Genomic DNA, 16104 nt, shown 5'->3' with positions numbered 1-16104 from the left:
CCAACCAACAACAGCCTACAATTTGTCTACCAACTAGAATAACACATTTTCTCTCACAATCCTTTCATTTCAATGTTGTTTATTTACTCTATACTGGACTCTACTTTTTTTGGCACCAATCAACCACAGTACCGTCTTCCAGAGTTTTCCAATCCATGAAGCTACCACATCCTCACAGTGTTTCCCCATGTACCTTCCATCCACCTCATTTAATATAACTGTCACTGTTCACCTATCATAGGATATTATCTGTCTCATTCACGTTCATTATTGAAGCTAATGATCTGTTGTCCTCTCGGCTCCCCATTTGAAGGAGGACTACATTAAAAGGCTCTTACTAACTTAATTAGTAATTATCAATGTTAAAGATTAATCAGCGCTAGAGTGGCTTAAGGTTGGCGTCTCCAGGCGCCCGATGGGACAAATGGAAAGACAAAAGGAATTAACAGAGAAGAACATCTCCGAACATTCTACCACTAATGTCTAACTAACTAATGCCCGGCCTTGCTCAAGGTGGATTTTTTTATATTTTTTTAACATGTCAATAACAAATGTCTATGTCCGAGTCGACTATGTTGTGTTTTTATAATCATATAAATGAATATAAAGATAAATGTGTCAATAAAAAAAAATCAAAGGCAACAAAAACAATTCCTGATCAACGATATTATAGACTTTAACAAAATATTTAACAAAAGCATAAATCTAAGCTCATGAACCAAAAAGGCACTGAATCTTGCACAGGATTTGCCTTTACTTAACTGTTGATAAGGCAAAAATAACTATACTGTATGCTCTTGCTGTCTTGCATTACAAGAGGAGCACATCTATTGTGGCGGGGATAATGTTGTAACAGAATTCAACGTGTAAATAATGGATACTCAACGAGGGGCTATGCGTTCTATGGAAAAGAAGGAACGACGTGGAAGGTGTGTTCCACTTGGAGTGGAACTAACCTTCAACAGAGTTGCATTATCCCGTTTATACCATGGCTATAACTTAACACATTTGCCGCTAGAAATGTGTTCATTTGCAGGTAGAAATGTGTTCAACATCCACTGAAGTAGGAAGACAGTTTACTAGATAGCTAAAGTAGTTGCCTTGGTAACCAAACAGACTTGCTAGTTTCGTTAACCAAACCACCAGTCCTAGCTTGCTATTATACAACGCAAATAATGTTTTCAATTCGACTTTTGCTTTCAAAAGCAGCTCAAACATAGAACATGTAAGAATGAACTATTGCCATTGGATTATACTGTGCTGATATAGTGTGCATTAAAGGGAAATAATGCATGCTCTAGAATGCCCTTCAAGCCAATTAGAAATGAGTATTCAAGATGATGAATGCAGTACACACGTTATCCTCCACATAACAAAACTGAAACGGATCCTCTAAATTAAAACCATGATACAGGCTAAATCTGCGCCACGCCGACACAATTCCTCCTCAGCAGAGTCGAGTATCTGTACCTAGCAATGATATATCAACATGAATGCGTAACATGTCATGCAGCTTTCATCCTGGGAGTTCCTGTGTGAGTTCCATTAATGAGAAAGGAATCGCCCAGGACCATCTCCTCTCCCAGTGTTCCGGAGTGTGTTGACGATGGAGCCTGAGGGGACTGCAGTCACAGAACGGAACAGGAGAAACAAGGAGGAACTTTCTGAGAGGAGGAGCTGAGGAGGGGAAGAGTTGGAGAGATAAAGTGCAGATCTGTTTTCTCCTCATCTACTACATTAAGAGATCCGGTAAGGAGAGTCCACTGTTAGAAATTGTACACTTACCTTTTCATTGACCTAAAGGGAACATGGCAATTGTTTGTAGCCTGTAGCATAATTCTGAGTATAGTAAACAAGCTAAAGAAACATTTCACCCAGGCAAACAATGGGAATACCACACGGTACCAAATTAAATGGAGGTCAAAATGACTCTGAAACTGGGGGTAAAAATCTACGGGACAATTTCCTCTCTAAATGATGGGTGTCCGTTTTCATGTGCCTGACCTGTCTCCTTGACAGGAGAAATGGCTATGCTTTCACTGCATGGCTGCAGGCAGGTCTGCTATCACACGGGACACAGGAGGGGGGGTTGGGAGGGGGGGGGCTGGCCTGTGGCCCGCAGCACCTGAAACCTATTAGAGAGCGCTTTGGAACATTCCACAGGGTTCCTTCACTCCGCTCCACGTTGGCCAGAGGGCATCGTAAAGGTCTTCACTGAGAGGGTCGCTCCCTAGATTAGACGCCCAGTTTGTTTCGTCCACAGACCCAGTGTACTGTACAGGGTGAGGCAAGGAGAAACAACACAACCTCCAATGCCTGAGAACGAAGGGATGACGCTTGTGAAACTGCTATTCATATGGGGCTGTTGTTGTACAAGTCAGGAAGTACAGCATGGCAAAGGTATATGTTACTACTACAGTAGTGTAGGGGCAGTGTAGAGATGTCAACAGCTCTTCTGAATGGCAACAATGCAAATGTAATATGACACCCTCTCTCCTCTGACAAGTGACCACAACATGAAAAGGGAGGTCTTTATCAAATAGACCTAAAATGTCAAGAATGACTATAATCTAACAACACACTGCAACAGATCATGTTGGTGTTCAATACTTTGCCATCTGGACTCATAACAGCCAGAGCCCAATAGTGCACTCACACTAAAAAACAAACAGACATAAACACACAGAACCCAGTGCCAACTATACGGCGCTAGCTAGCTCTGTGTACACACAACTGTCCCTGCACTGTCCCTGTGTTTAGCTGCAGCATCAAGGTCCATCTCCGTGCTCTGCGTTTGGCTGGCTCACTGTCCGTCCAGGCCTCAGTGTTATGCTCGGTGGGTTTAGCTCGATGTGTCTGTGGCCTCTCCTCTGGCCGCCCGTGTCCATTTGCTCTGCGGGTATGGCAGGCCCGAGCTGACAGATGGCAGCCCCTCTCCTCCACTCCCGTTCTGCTCCCGCTCCGGAGTAACACAGTAACTGGTTTTTCCTCCGACGTTGACCTTGCCACAGCCAGCCAGCGATCCAGGCTGGCACTCCGCCTGTCGAACAGGAGGGTAATGAAGTCCAGTACCGCTCACATGATTATTAAGGCTTTGACGCTGGGGGGCCTTTTGAGGGGCTCACGCTCTACCCCCCTCCCCTCTCCTCCCATGTCTGTCGTTCACACACCAAGCGTTGATGAGAACAGTCAATCGTTACACAGCACTTTGGAAACACCAATTGTGCGCCATAAACAGTTGTTCAAAAACTTTGTGGATTCATTGGGTATATCTTTGGCTGTTTGTTGTTGGTTCATAGCCACATAACTTGCTTGTGATGCGGCTTTACCACCGGGATGTTTTCTCTGTAATGCTTTCCAGCAAAATGGTTATCTTACATCTCAACTGGATGTACTACTGCATATTCTCCCAGCTGACACCAACAGGGAAGGAGTTAATAGATAATCCAGGTATAGATAGATCAGCGACTCTACCATTGGTGGTGACAACCTCTAAAGCCAAAGTCAGTCTACCACAACACAATGTTAGCCCTGTAATTCTCCCCATGCAGGCCGGAGGGAGGCATCTCTCTCCAGGCACGCTTAGAGTCTGGGTCACACTATGTGACGACGGACTGGGATTTGAGAGGTGTGGGTTGCACCGTTGACCTTTACGAAGGCAGAGCTGTCTGTTTGCACTGCTCCCATAAGCCCCCTCCCCGTCTGACTGCTTAGCAACCCTCTCGGACCGGGGCAGGCCGTGCTGCGCATGCTCCGATGGCCTCGGTGACATCTCGGAACCTCCAGGAAGGGACAGGACTGGAGAGGTTAATTCTGATCATCCAGTATTTATAGGGCACTTCAGAACAAGGGTTGGCATTAACACTCTAAAGGAGACATCCCTCCTGTATATTAATAAAACATAGAGGAGCCAGGATTGGAGAACAGGAAGAAAGCGCTTTCTACCTCGAGCTCATTCCAGGTCGGCAGAGCAACCATGTTATGTGGTAGCTGGGCTAGAGCTACAACAGCCAAATTCTTATAAGATAATGCTATTCTGAGGTACAATTTCAAAATATCAAAACGCAAAGGTTGGGAAAATTGTATGCTGAGTGTAGGTGATAACAATGAGATAGAGTACTGCAACCACATCTCCTCAAAAGGATTTGCCAAAACAAAATCACCATGGTGACCTGACATCTGCCTACCAATCATCTGCCTACCAGTCCAGACATTGTTTGCTCAAAGCTTGTGCAAACAAACCGTATGAACTGTGGGAGCATCACATATTTTCTCACATGTTGGCCTAGTCTGTGAGGTGTGGGGAAATGTCAAGAAAATCTATTGATAAAGACCACATCAGACTGAGCTTGTCTGGCCTAGGAACAGATCATCCCAACGGTGATGCCAAGAACCCCTGCTTTACAACAAGACATACCTTTCCATGAATTGTACCTTTACCGCAATGCCGCAAAAGTTTTTAATGCAGACAGTCTCTCAGTTAAAGGAGTCATTTGTAACTTCTTTTTTATTTTTTTACAAGGAAGTAGCTAGAATCCATGAGACAAAAACTGTGCAGTTGAATGTGTTGAAAACTAAAGATACTGTAGGCAGTATATTTCTTTGCAGCCTGTTTCACTATGCTACTCGTGGACACCACATTAGCTAGGCAGAGAGGTAGAATGTAACGGGAAGGAAGGTGCGCTTAATTGCATATTAGCAGCAGCACACTCGGCTGCACAGGAAGTGACTGTGCTAACGAACGGAGAGGCGTTATTATTAATCACCAATTAATAAAAAAGCAGGCTAGGAAATCACACTCTGTCTACTCTGTATACAGTACGCATGGCTTCCTTTTGTTTCCAGTGGCTGGTCTGGGCTGGTCTGTTCTCTTATTTATTTCATAACATTGATCCAGTTCCTGTTGCCGTGGTGTGTTGTGTTTACTATTGGGTTTAGGAGTCTGATCCAGCCCCCAAGGAGTGAAATGAGAAGCTCGTTCCACTATGTTTGTTAACAGACTGAATGTGTATGTGCCTTATGAATGACTTTCATTCACTGAAGAGCACAGGTAGGCTATATCTTATTGTTATGCTGTCTCGTGGTAATAACAAGCAAATCAAAAGAGGACTTCAGGGCAGACATTTGGGGGGGGGAACACTAAAACCATCACATTTCTTTACGCACCATGAAAAGAAATGTCCTTTAATGGAGTAGCGAGTGAGTGAGCGTGTCGCCACCAGTGAAGAAGAGACAGTGACAGAGATGGCATAATCAACACACCATTGCCCAAGCTGCTCGAGGGACCCAAAACAAGGAGGATATGTGTCAGGGGTAATTTGCAGCCCTTTAGAATGCAACAAAACAAGAATTTTAGCTTCAAATACTGCTATACTTCACTGCTTACTCCATCATCACTAAAAGCCAAACACAGTACGGGTTGCCAGATTGGTGGATGGTACGAAAAAAATAAACACGCTTTTTAACTCTAAAATACAGCTATACTTCCCTGCTTACCCTATCATCACTAAAAGCCAAACACAGTACAGGTTGCCAGATTGGTGGTTAGTATGAAAAACGGAGTCAGGGAGAGTCAGGGACGGAGAGATAACAGAGAGAGGTAGAAACTGTAGGAGGGCTAGAGACCTCATGCTCCTCACCCTCCTCTCTCCAGCTCTGTAACGGCCCACTGTGCCTGCTTCACACAGAGCGGCCAGCTGTACAGCAAATGTGCCTTTCCCTCTCCCCCCCTCTCCCCGTCCCCCACCCCCCTCTGCCCAGGCTGACCAGGCCACCGGCTCTGTGAGAGGGAGAAGGATCCTCCCTGACTTGGCTGCAGGCTCAGCGTTGTCCTGTCACCAGCCCAAAAACCGGTAGAGGTGACCCCAAAACCACTTTCTGGAATGTGCTGCCCAGGGTTTGTTGGTTTATGATTGTCCTTCTGAGCCTTGCCACCTTGGCTGGAGTAGCCACTTGGGCTGGACCAGTATAAAAAGAAAGGATCAAAACTGTGAAAATGGGGACCCTTTTTCACCTTTTAAGCACCATGCTCAGTGCCCATGCTTTACAAACGTGTCAGTGGTCACTCAAATCCACACAGTGGTATTTGGAAGAGTAGGATAAATGGGTCAAAAGTCCCTCCCCCCATGATTTTCCAAATGTCAGAGTTCACAGGGAGGTTAAAGTGAATCTCTGTGGAGAGGTGATGGCCTGCTGGTTAAAACCCAACAGGCTTAACTGACATATGAAAGACCTTCAAAGGCAAACAGTTCAAAACAAACAATATAAGTGGAAAATGAATGTCAGTTAGAGCGTTTTGTCTCATTCAACTTAAACAGATGATGACTGACACACATCGTTGTTTTGTCTGTGTGGAAGATGTGGAATGCCTTAATCAGCATCCTACACACAAAAAAAGATACAAATGAGGGATTTGTGGGTTGATGACCACAACAGCTGAAAGCAGTATAAATGTGTTTGTCTCTGGAGATGAATCGGACACCCTCAGTTCTGTAAGTGCGCCATGCCAACAAAAAAAAACTCTAAACTAAAGAGTGGCCAGCTGTCTTCTGCGCTGCTATTAAATTGCTCCTTGGATGGTGGCGATATCATTTTTTTCTCCATAGGAGCATCACACCAGGTCCCCAAACAGAGCGACCAGCTGTACAGCAAATGTGTACTGATCCATCTGGGCCCTAGCAGGCTGCAGCCTCCATCTTAAGACACATGGGGCTGTTTCCAGGGCTTGGCCAGGACTGGTCTAGCCTGGTTAAACCAGACTGAATGCTGCATTCGCATGGGGGGGGACAATGGTTTATTCTGACCACTTTGGTCAGGATGGGGGAGAGAGGGAAAGCTAGCTTTTTGGTTAGGATGGGGGAGAGAGGGGAAGGAAGGAAGGGGGAGACAGAGTGCACTTGGCTTACGTTCGGAGACTATTGTATTACAAAGATAGACAGCTGAGATTGTCCTGTCTCGGTCGGTGAGACAATTCTCGGGCCCTGTTATTCCATACACTTAGCGATAGTGGTATGTCAGGCCACATCACTATATATAGAGTTATCAGTGTGAAGCGACACCAGTGCAAAGGGGGGCAGAAGTCGAGCGGGGCATGGGTTGAAAACAGCACCCCTATGAATCCAGCGACTGCTCCATTACCTAGGCTAATAACGCTGACAGCTGAGCGGAGATGACCCCAGACCCCCGTTTCCCCTGTCCTGTGCAGATGGCCATTAAAGGGAGAAAGTGGCCCTTTTTCAGGGAGAGAGAAAGAAGGTATTTAGAGCCTTTTCTAAATGAGGAAGGTGGGGTTTTCGGGTTTTTTTGTGGGGCCAAATTGGCTTTGTGGTCATAACAGCCTGCTCCGGGTTTAACCCTCCCATTGTCGAATAGGGAGAGCAGAGAGAGACATTCCTCAGCACATACAACCAACCAAGGTCACCTCCGAACAATGTTGGTGTAATAACATAAGTTAAGGCAATTACTAAGCATTTATTGTCATATCTATTTCAATTTGATCTATTTGAAGTGTATATTTTTTTTTCATACATTCCATAAATCAATATTTTATTTTGATCCATCGCACATTTGTTTTTATTCCGAATAGAGTCAGAAAAGTAGGACATCCTTCAATAAACCAATCATCTATCCATTCTTTTTCTGAAACTGTTTGGATTCTAACATTATGGGGGAATAGTATGTGTGGCTGAACGACATAAAGTAACCAGTAGGGGGGTTGTACCAAAACAGCGTGCACCATGCCAGCCTCTGATAGAGAAAGGACTAGTGCTAGCATGGTGTTGCATTAGGCACCCCCAGTAGTGTAGAGAGAGCAGATCAGATGAATACAAACCCAACCACACATTTATACACTTACAGTCACACACAAACACACGCACATGCACACACACACACACACACACACACACACACACACACACACACACACACACACACACACACACACACACACACACACACACACAGCACACAGCACAAAATCAAAATCACAAATCACATGCCTGTGATTGTTTATGCACAAACAGTGTGTTCCTGATAGAATTGCCCAGCGGTCCTGATAGAATTGCCCGCCGTGTTTAAATTCACCTGCGCCTAGGAGCGCATCCCAAACAGAGAGGCGGGTTGGTTCCAGATCAATGAGTCTCTCTCCCACTGAAGACAACAGATAATGCAGTGTAATGAAAGAGCCGCCAAACGAGATGAATAAATGAATGAGTAAAGGAAGGTGAGACTGGAATTCAGACGCCTACTTAATTCAGGCAAGAAAGAAAGAAGCCTGGGCTTTGAATTGTGTGCTCTCCGCTAATTATTCTACCTGCATACAAATGAACGCCAAAAGTAAAGGCGTTTGAGAATTATAGAACAGAAGAGTGTGCTCTTTGTGTTGTGAATCCAGCTTTCAGAATAATCATGTGTTGAATAACATTTGACTCAAGTGTATCTAGAATCTTGTTTGATGAACTTAGCGTACATGCGTCAAATTGTGCTACATGGTTGTTTTTACACATTTCATACGGGATCAGGCATTTCAGCACTGACAGACCAAAATGTCTGAAAATCAAGGGCAGGCACACACATCATGTTCATGCTTGTGTTTCACAGAGGCTACCATCATCAGTTCACAAGGTATTGCCATAGAGGATTGAATATTATATAGTTATGCTAACAGTACTTATTTGTATTACAATAAAGGGTGTATTTAGTACTACACTGAAGGGAGAATGTGAAAGATGTAAAGCCACGTGTAGTAATATGCTCTGGATAAGAGCGTCTGCTAAATGACCAAAATGTCATAGAAATGTAATATCTTGGGGAAATATGTTGAATAGTTTGACTACTTGAGACAGTTCCTAAAAAAAAAAGTGACCAATAAACATAGCGAGAAAATAAGAACTGAGTAACCTCTCTTACCTAGCATGTGATTGGCCACGTGAACCTGGATGTCCCATTCGCTGTAGAAGACCATCTGACACTTGATGCACTGGTAGGTCTTCTTCTAAGCAAGAAACCAAGAGAAAAGGACAACACAAGGACACATGGATTTAGAGTACATCAATGTCACATTCTTACTGGGCACTCGGAGGACTTACTGAGCACTTCTTTGGCTAGAAATCCTGTAACTAATGTCTGCGTTTAATTAACAACCAAAAAACGTGGAGACTTTTCGAATTTGGCCATTTTCTAACACATTAGTTAAATAATATATGGGTTTCCCAGACACATGTTAAGCCTAGTTCTGGACTAAAAGGCATGGTCAATTAAGAATCTCCATTGAAATAGCTTTATAGTCTAGGACTAGGCTTAATCTCTGTCCGGGAAACTGGCTCATTGTGTTCATCTCCATTGTATTAAGTTCTCTCACCTCCTCAGTCTGTGAGGGGCTGGCCCTGGGCATGGGGGAGACTTGTGGGGTCCTGAGCTGCCCGCTGTTGCTGTCCCCTCCCTGCTCCCTGTGCACCGTCTGGACGTGGTTCTGCAGCTCAGCCTCAGACTCAAACTTCACGTTGCAGCTGGTGCACCGTGTCTTGGTGGCGGTCGAGGAAATAGAGGAGGAGGGCGATGACGATGAATGGGGCGGCTTGCCTTTCCCCTCTCTGGGGCTGAGTCTCTCCGTCTGAGCGGTCCATGCTGTTACAGGCATGGCTGGGGTTGTGGCTCCTCCTCCCTGCTGCTGCTGCCTGCCTCCATTCATCACCGTGGGGCTGGAGCTCTTTGAGCCGGCGGCGCTGACACATGCGGCACACAGCCCGTAAGGCAGCCCGTTGATGTCCAGCTTCACCAGGTCAGATTTGGAGCGGAACTCCTTCAGGCACGAGGCACACTTGAAGAGTTTCTGGATGGCCTGGTGGTGTTGTTGTTGGTGATGCTGGTTGTGGTGGTGGGAGGCGAGATTGGTGGTGCGGCCAATGGGGTGGTTGGTGGACATGGTGCCTGTCTTCTGCATGTGGAAGGTGCCGTGAATCTTGAGCTCCAGGGTGGAGGTGACGGTCTGCATGCATACCACACAGCGGAAGCCCGTCAGGGAGTTCCGCAGGTCGGGGTGCATCTGGCAGTGCTCCATGAAGTCCTCCTCGCTCTGCAGGGGCATCTTGCAGATGCGGCAACTGCCCGTGTCTAGGCTCTTGCTGTGGGTGACCTTGTGCTCGGTCAGTGTGAGCAGCGAGGGGAAACGCTCTCCGCAGATGGGACACATGTAGTGCTTGACGGGGCCCAGGTGGGTCTGCATGTGTTCCCTCAGACCTGCCTCTGAAAAGAAGGTGCGCTGGCAGACGTTACACTTGTGGGTGCCCTTGATCATGTCCGACTTCCTCTTCGCCATGGCGCTCTCGCCCGGGCGGATGTTGTGGTCTCGGAACTGGTGGTTAGTGAGGAGTGAGTCCATGGTGTATGACGCCCCGCAGATGTCACACCCAAACAAGGGGTCAGCGGTGTCCACTTCCTCCTCACTCCCATCGTGGTTGTTTGGGGACTCCAACACGCCTCCTGATCCTGCCGCTCCTGCACCATGGCTGTTGGACAGGAGACCCTGTAGCTCTGCCTCGTCCTTGGCCGCCGGGTGGTGGTCCGCTCCTCCGGTGGTGGATCCATTCGCACCACAGTTCTGGGCCTTGCCCTCGAACACACAGTGCTTTTCCCTCAGGTGCTTTTCCAGAAGTACGATGGCGTGGAAGGCCTTGCTGCAGAAGCGGCAGTTGTACTTCTTGCTGTGTGTGGTGATGTGGCACTGCAGCTCGACCTCCGTGCCGAAGGACTCCCCGCAGAAGATGCAGCGGTGGGCCCGGCCCTGATTCTCCAGGTGGCTGTGCTTGACATGCAGCTGCAGGTCGGCCTCGTGCCTGAAGTCCCAGTTGCAGGAGGTGCAGCGGTACACCTTCTTCTCATTGCTGTGCTTGACAGCCAGGTGGAGCTGGGTGGACACCTTGGAGTCAAACACTTCTTGGCAGAGGGTGCAGCGGAAGAACACAAATGTGTGCATGTCCAGCAGGTGTTTTTGCAGGTCGTCTACCGAGGTGAACTGCTTGTCGCAGCTCTCACAGATGTAGTAAGTGGAGGTGATGGTAAAGTGGACCGTCACATGCTTCAGCAGGGACTCCTGGTTGGGGAAGTCCTTGTTGCACTGGGGGCAGTTGAGTTGGGGCTGCATCCCATCCAGGTGAGTCTTCAGGTGGGTCTGGAACAGGTCCAGGCTGGTGTACTTGGCCCCACACTGGTTGCAGATGAACTCGCTAGTGCCACGATTGCTGCGAGAGGAGGAACCATGAAGGAAAGATTGATCAATCGATATGGGTGAGGAAGGGCTGAGGGTCCGCAGAGACTTCTTTCCATTGTTGATGTAGTTCAGCGCCAGAGGAATGTTCTTGTGGTTTTCTTTGATGTGCTTGTTCAGCTTCAGAACGCTGTTGAAGATGGGCGAGTTGGTGCAGTAGGAGCAGGAGTACACCTCCACAATGGGCTCCTTGGGAGTCACCTCTAGCGGGGAGTCGAAACGCAGGCTGCCCCCGTCACAGTGGGTCTGACGGACGTGCTCCTCCAGGGTGGCCTCAGTCAGGAATCCCATGAAGCACTGGGGACAGAAGAAGGCGTTACTCTCCTTGGCCACGGGGCTGGGGAAGCCGTGGGAGCAGCGGATGTGTTCTTGAAGAGAGTTGAGGTCACTTAAAACCTCGGTGCAGAAATTACACTGAAGCAGGGTGTCAGGCAGGCTGCCCAGCAGGGTGGCATGGTCCTCGGCATTGTGCACCTGCTTCAGGTGCTCGTTCAGGTTGAACAGGGAGGGAAGCACTTCTAGGCAGAACTGACAGGTGTGTGCCTGCTCAGGTTTGTCAAGGTGCATGGTCCGCAGGTGTATCTGAAGCACGGCAAGGCTGGAGAACACCTGCTTGTTGCAGTAGATGCAGCTGTAGGAGATCTTGGGCTGCTTGGACGAACGGCCCCCAATGTCGTGTGAGGTGTGCTGGGCGGCCCTCTTTCTCCTCCCCCGGGTCTTGGGTATGGGCGGGGCTGCCTCCACCATGGTGGAGCTGTCAACGGAGAGGTTGGAGTCTGGGGTGGTGCTGGAGACAGAGGTGTAGCCCACAGTGAGCAGGGATGGGCTGTTGCTGTGGTTACTGGATTCGGGGAGCTGGTGGACATCCATGTGGGCGTACAGGTCCTCCACAGAGAGGAAGTGCTCGGAGCAGACGGCGCAGTTGTGACCTTTGCGGTCGCGGCTGTGGGCCTGGTCAATGTGGGTCAGCAGGACACCCTCGTCGCTGAATGGCTCGTGGCAATAGATGCACTGCAAGGCGCCGCACAGGCCCCCGTCCTCCGACGGAGAGCACTCTGGGTGGCACTCAGCGATGTGCCTTTGCAACTCCTCAGGGACATCAAAACCCTCCTCGCAGCGGCTGCACTTCCTCGTCTCCTTCAGCTTCCACTCCTCTCTGGAGAGGCCGCTACCTGGCCCCCCGCCACCACCGTCTTTGCCCCGCTCGTGGACCTGCATGTGTCCATGGAGGGAGCTGGAGGAGAGAAAGCCCCGGCGGCACACAGGGCACTTGTGGGGCTTGTTGGAGGCGTGGGTTTTCATATGGATCTTGAGGTGGTCGCTGCGTGAGAAGGCAGAGTCGCACTCGCCACAGTGGTACTTTTTGTCGCCGGTGTGCAGCTTGACGTGGCGGTCGCGGCTACGCTTGTGCTTGAACAGGCGGCTGCAGAAGGTGCAGCTGAAGGGGAGCTTGTCACCGTGGCTCTGCTCGTGGCGCTTCAGGAAGCTCAGACGGCTGAAGGACTTGTCGCAGAACTGGCACGGGTACGGCAGGCCGGGGCCCCCTTCATCCTCGCCAAAATCATAGTCTTCACCGTGGCCGGGGGAAGTCTGGTCTTTACTGGATGGAGATGATGCAGGCCAAGAACAGGAAGGATCATCCTCGAGATCAACACCATCTATACAGAGTTACAGAGGTACAAAGAGAGAGAGAGAGAGAGAGAGAGAGACAGAGACACAGAGACGCAGAGAGGCAGAGAGCATAAGAGAGAGAGCATAAGAGATAGAAGAAGGCGAAAATGAGGAACAAGAGGGAGATGGGGAAAGAGAGAAGGTGTTTTGTCAGATTTCATTAGGAAGTCATTTGTCTCAGCTCTGTTAAATAGTAAAGGTGGGCTGCTGTGGCATTAGTCAGTATGGTAATTGCAAGGTAGCTAAGTATGAATTTACATTCCTTTGTTACTTGGACATTTTTCCTCTTGCTACTGCATTATGCTTGCCTCTCAGAGGTAACAATTCCTCGCCTTATGAATTATCTAAAAACCTACACTTCAACCTGCTATTCAAAGTGTAATTACAGGTAAGGAAAGAAAAATGTAAATTATTTTACCACAATTAACCTTGTATGTGGCCATGTAATGGCTTAGCCCGCTGTGACTTAAAATCTCTCTGACATTTAATCCCCAACACAAGGCAATGGGGGAGCTTCAAGATGTAACCCCCACATGAGGTAAATTAGACAATTTCTATTATTCTTTAAAAATGACCTGAATAGTTTAGAAGAAATAGACTTTAAAATGACCTTATGTCAAGGGAGAGAAGAAAACAAAAGTCCACATCTTAGAACATTTTAAGGGAGAATTTAAACAAATTAATGCACAGTAATTCAAACACACTGTCGACACACACGGAAGAATAACACTCTCGTCACGACCGCAAACGAATGACTTTGTCAGGGAGAAGCGGTCTGTTCTGACAATTTGTCTATGGATATTAGATTATAGAATATTGGCTCAGCTGAGTGATTACTGGCTGAATGGAGCCATAAGGCAGCCGGTGCTTTAGGGGCACTGTGTAGGGTCAGGGTGAGGTCAGAGAGAGAGAGAGAGAGAGATGGGCGGAGCATGGGGAGGATAAATACTTCACCCAAGGACAAGCAGGTGCAGTGAAGTACGTGCCATCGCTTTTTTCCCGTTAATTTACTGTCTCTTTATCACAATCAGTTATTCATTGACATTCCAATGGTGCGGAATACAGAACACAGTGTGATATAAAATGGAAAATGCAGAAAACCCGTTTCCAGCAGGTTCAAAAGGTGATGGACCACTTCTTCCCTCTGCCGAATTCTAAGTGCTGTGAACTTCCTTATTTAAATAAAACAACGTAATTCCAACCCCTTCGGAAAGAAAGCCAAAGTCAAAAGGCCAAAACTTGGAACGGGAAAAACAAGAGGAAACTGCACAGATTCATGGGATGGACAAAGGAAAAGCATAATGCCTTGATCATTCCAGGATCCAACCTTCCCCTTCACCATGCTATCTTTTAGCTGACGAATAAGTCTTTCTCTCCCCCCATTCCCTCCCTCCCTCCCTCCCATTCTGTTGTTTTTGCTGGGGAGAGAGATCTGCCCTTAGTCAGGATAACATGCCCTCACTGAGTACTTACACCCGTCAGGGCCTATCTTCAGGAAACAGATGGGGTCGGAGGTTATTCCCCTGCCCCTCCAAACTGCTGAAAGCAGCACATTGAGGACGGCCTGCCTACCTCCCACCTCCGACCCCCCTTCACCCCCCTGTCCCTGGCACACTGCCCACTTTGCACAAGCTCTGAGTCAAACCCAAGGAGCAGCAAACCAAACCTTGCCTGATTTATCTTCTTTCTTTATGTAGTTCATCCATGTTGTTTTTTTCTGGTTGCAGGGAGGATGGGTGAGTCAGTGGAATGCCCTCCTCCACACACACACACACACACACACACACACACAAACACACATATTCTCCCAGGATAGGAGTAGACAGCAGAGCAGAGAGAAATGACCCTAACCAATGCCTTACAGTCAAACATGTTGGCTCGGAGACAACACCAAAACAAACAAACACATAGCCAGATACAGGAAACATATATGAAATTAAATCCTGCTTTTCTTAAATGATGATGGCACGGCCGGCAGACATTGCGATGCTGTCAAGGCTGCCTCCTCCGTTCTTTGTTTAGTTCATTAACAATGTATATAATGTCTTTATTACACCGAGCTGCATACATTAGTCAACAGACATACCAAACAGCGGGGGAGTGGGAGCCATGAGTAATGTACACAAGGATTATACAAGTGGGTCATCATTTGAGTTGAACTGTCCAGCGCCTAATTGAATTAACATTCTCATGGTGCATCATTGTTGATTAACACAAGTGAATTAATGATCTGTGTGTAGACATGACAGCTGTGTTGACATTGGACATGTGAGTACAGTATTGTTAATCCTACACGTGTTCTCCAATGTCTTCTGAATCATATCTACGCTGCTTTCTCTGTACTGTTCTTATTCCCACTAATGCGTTGTCTCGTTCTGAAAGGACGTTGGTGTACCATTCAAAAGGCCCACTGATATGGCTTTCGACAAACAGGTGGTTACTGACTCCTCGAAGCTAGTACTTTTGAGATAACTTGTGTTTACTACACCAAATATTTGACCATATCTCATACCGGAGGGTGGCCATCATATATCACCATGGTGCTTGAGGTCAACAGCTCAGGTAACACACACACAGCCGTCACGACAAGTGTGTGAACAACGGCAGATGAAAGCACTGTTCAACCCCAGGAGACTTAAGAGATAGAGAGACCCTCCTGTTTTTCCCCTCCTTCACCCAGACAAGAAATACCCAGGTCCTCATCAGCCTGAGTAAATAACAGGGAGCCGAGAAGGCCTTTTCTTCCACGTCCGTCCGTCCGTCTCTGGGGCCTCTGCACGCCAGCACTCTCTGTGCCGCTGCCAAAGGGGATGCTGGGGCCTGAAAAAGTACACCCTGCAGCTGAAGGGCTGTCTTTGTTGGCCTGCCAAGGCCTTCCTGAGCATCCTACAGCCAACAGCCTGTCACGTCCTGGGAGGAAGACCTCCATCTTAGGGCCTGTCCCTCTACTCTGCTCTCTTTCTGGACTCTGGAGTCTTTCCTCTCTCTCTCTGGGCTCTGGAGTCTTTCCTCTCTCTCTCTCTCTCTGGTCTCTGGAGTCTTTCCTCTCTCTCTCTCTCTGGTCTCTGGAGTTTTTCCTCTCTCTCTCTGGGCTCTGGAGTCATTCCACTCTCTCTCTAGGCTCTGGAGTCTTTCCTCTCTCTCTCTCTGGGCTCTGGAGTCTTTCC

At 47.9% G+C, this 16104-nt stretch overlaps 1 protein-coding gene across 5 annotated transcripts in view; it reads right to left on the bottom strand.

The window, feature by feature from the left end:
• The window catches only part of LOC115103005 (zinc finger protein 521-like), a 180927-nt gene that overhangs the window by 76845 nt on the left and 87978 nt on the right, over window positions 1-16104 (bottom strand). For 4 of the 5 annotated variants that reach the window (XM_029623545.2, XM_029623546.2, XM_029623542.2 and 1 more), the window contains exons 4-5: window positions 9362-12924; window positions 8911-8995 (exon numbers count right to left, since the gene is read on the bottom strand). In XM_029623545.2, coding sequence (XP_029479405.2) covers window positions 8911-8995; window positions 9362-12568 — 3292 coding nt within the window. In that variant the 5' untranslated portion in view covers window positions 12569-12924. The remainder of the gene's footprint in view (window positions 1-8910; window positions 8996-9361; window positions 12925-16104) is intronic. The other variant, XM_029623544.2, reaches the window with a different exon arrangement.

Source organism: Oncorhynchus nerka, linkage group LG20, assembly GCF_034236695.1.
Source record: "Oncorhynchus nerka isolate Pitt River linkage group LG20, Oner_Uvic_2.0, whole genome shotgun sequence".
In the NCBI taxonomy this organism is placed as follows: domain Eukaryota; kingdom Metazoa; phylum Chordata; class Actinopteri; order Salmoniformes; family Salmonidae; genus Oncorhynchus; species Oncorhynchus nerka.
The sequence above is the reverse complement of the archived record's forward strand: the minus strand, read 5'-3'. Positions and strand labels throughout refer to the sequence as shown.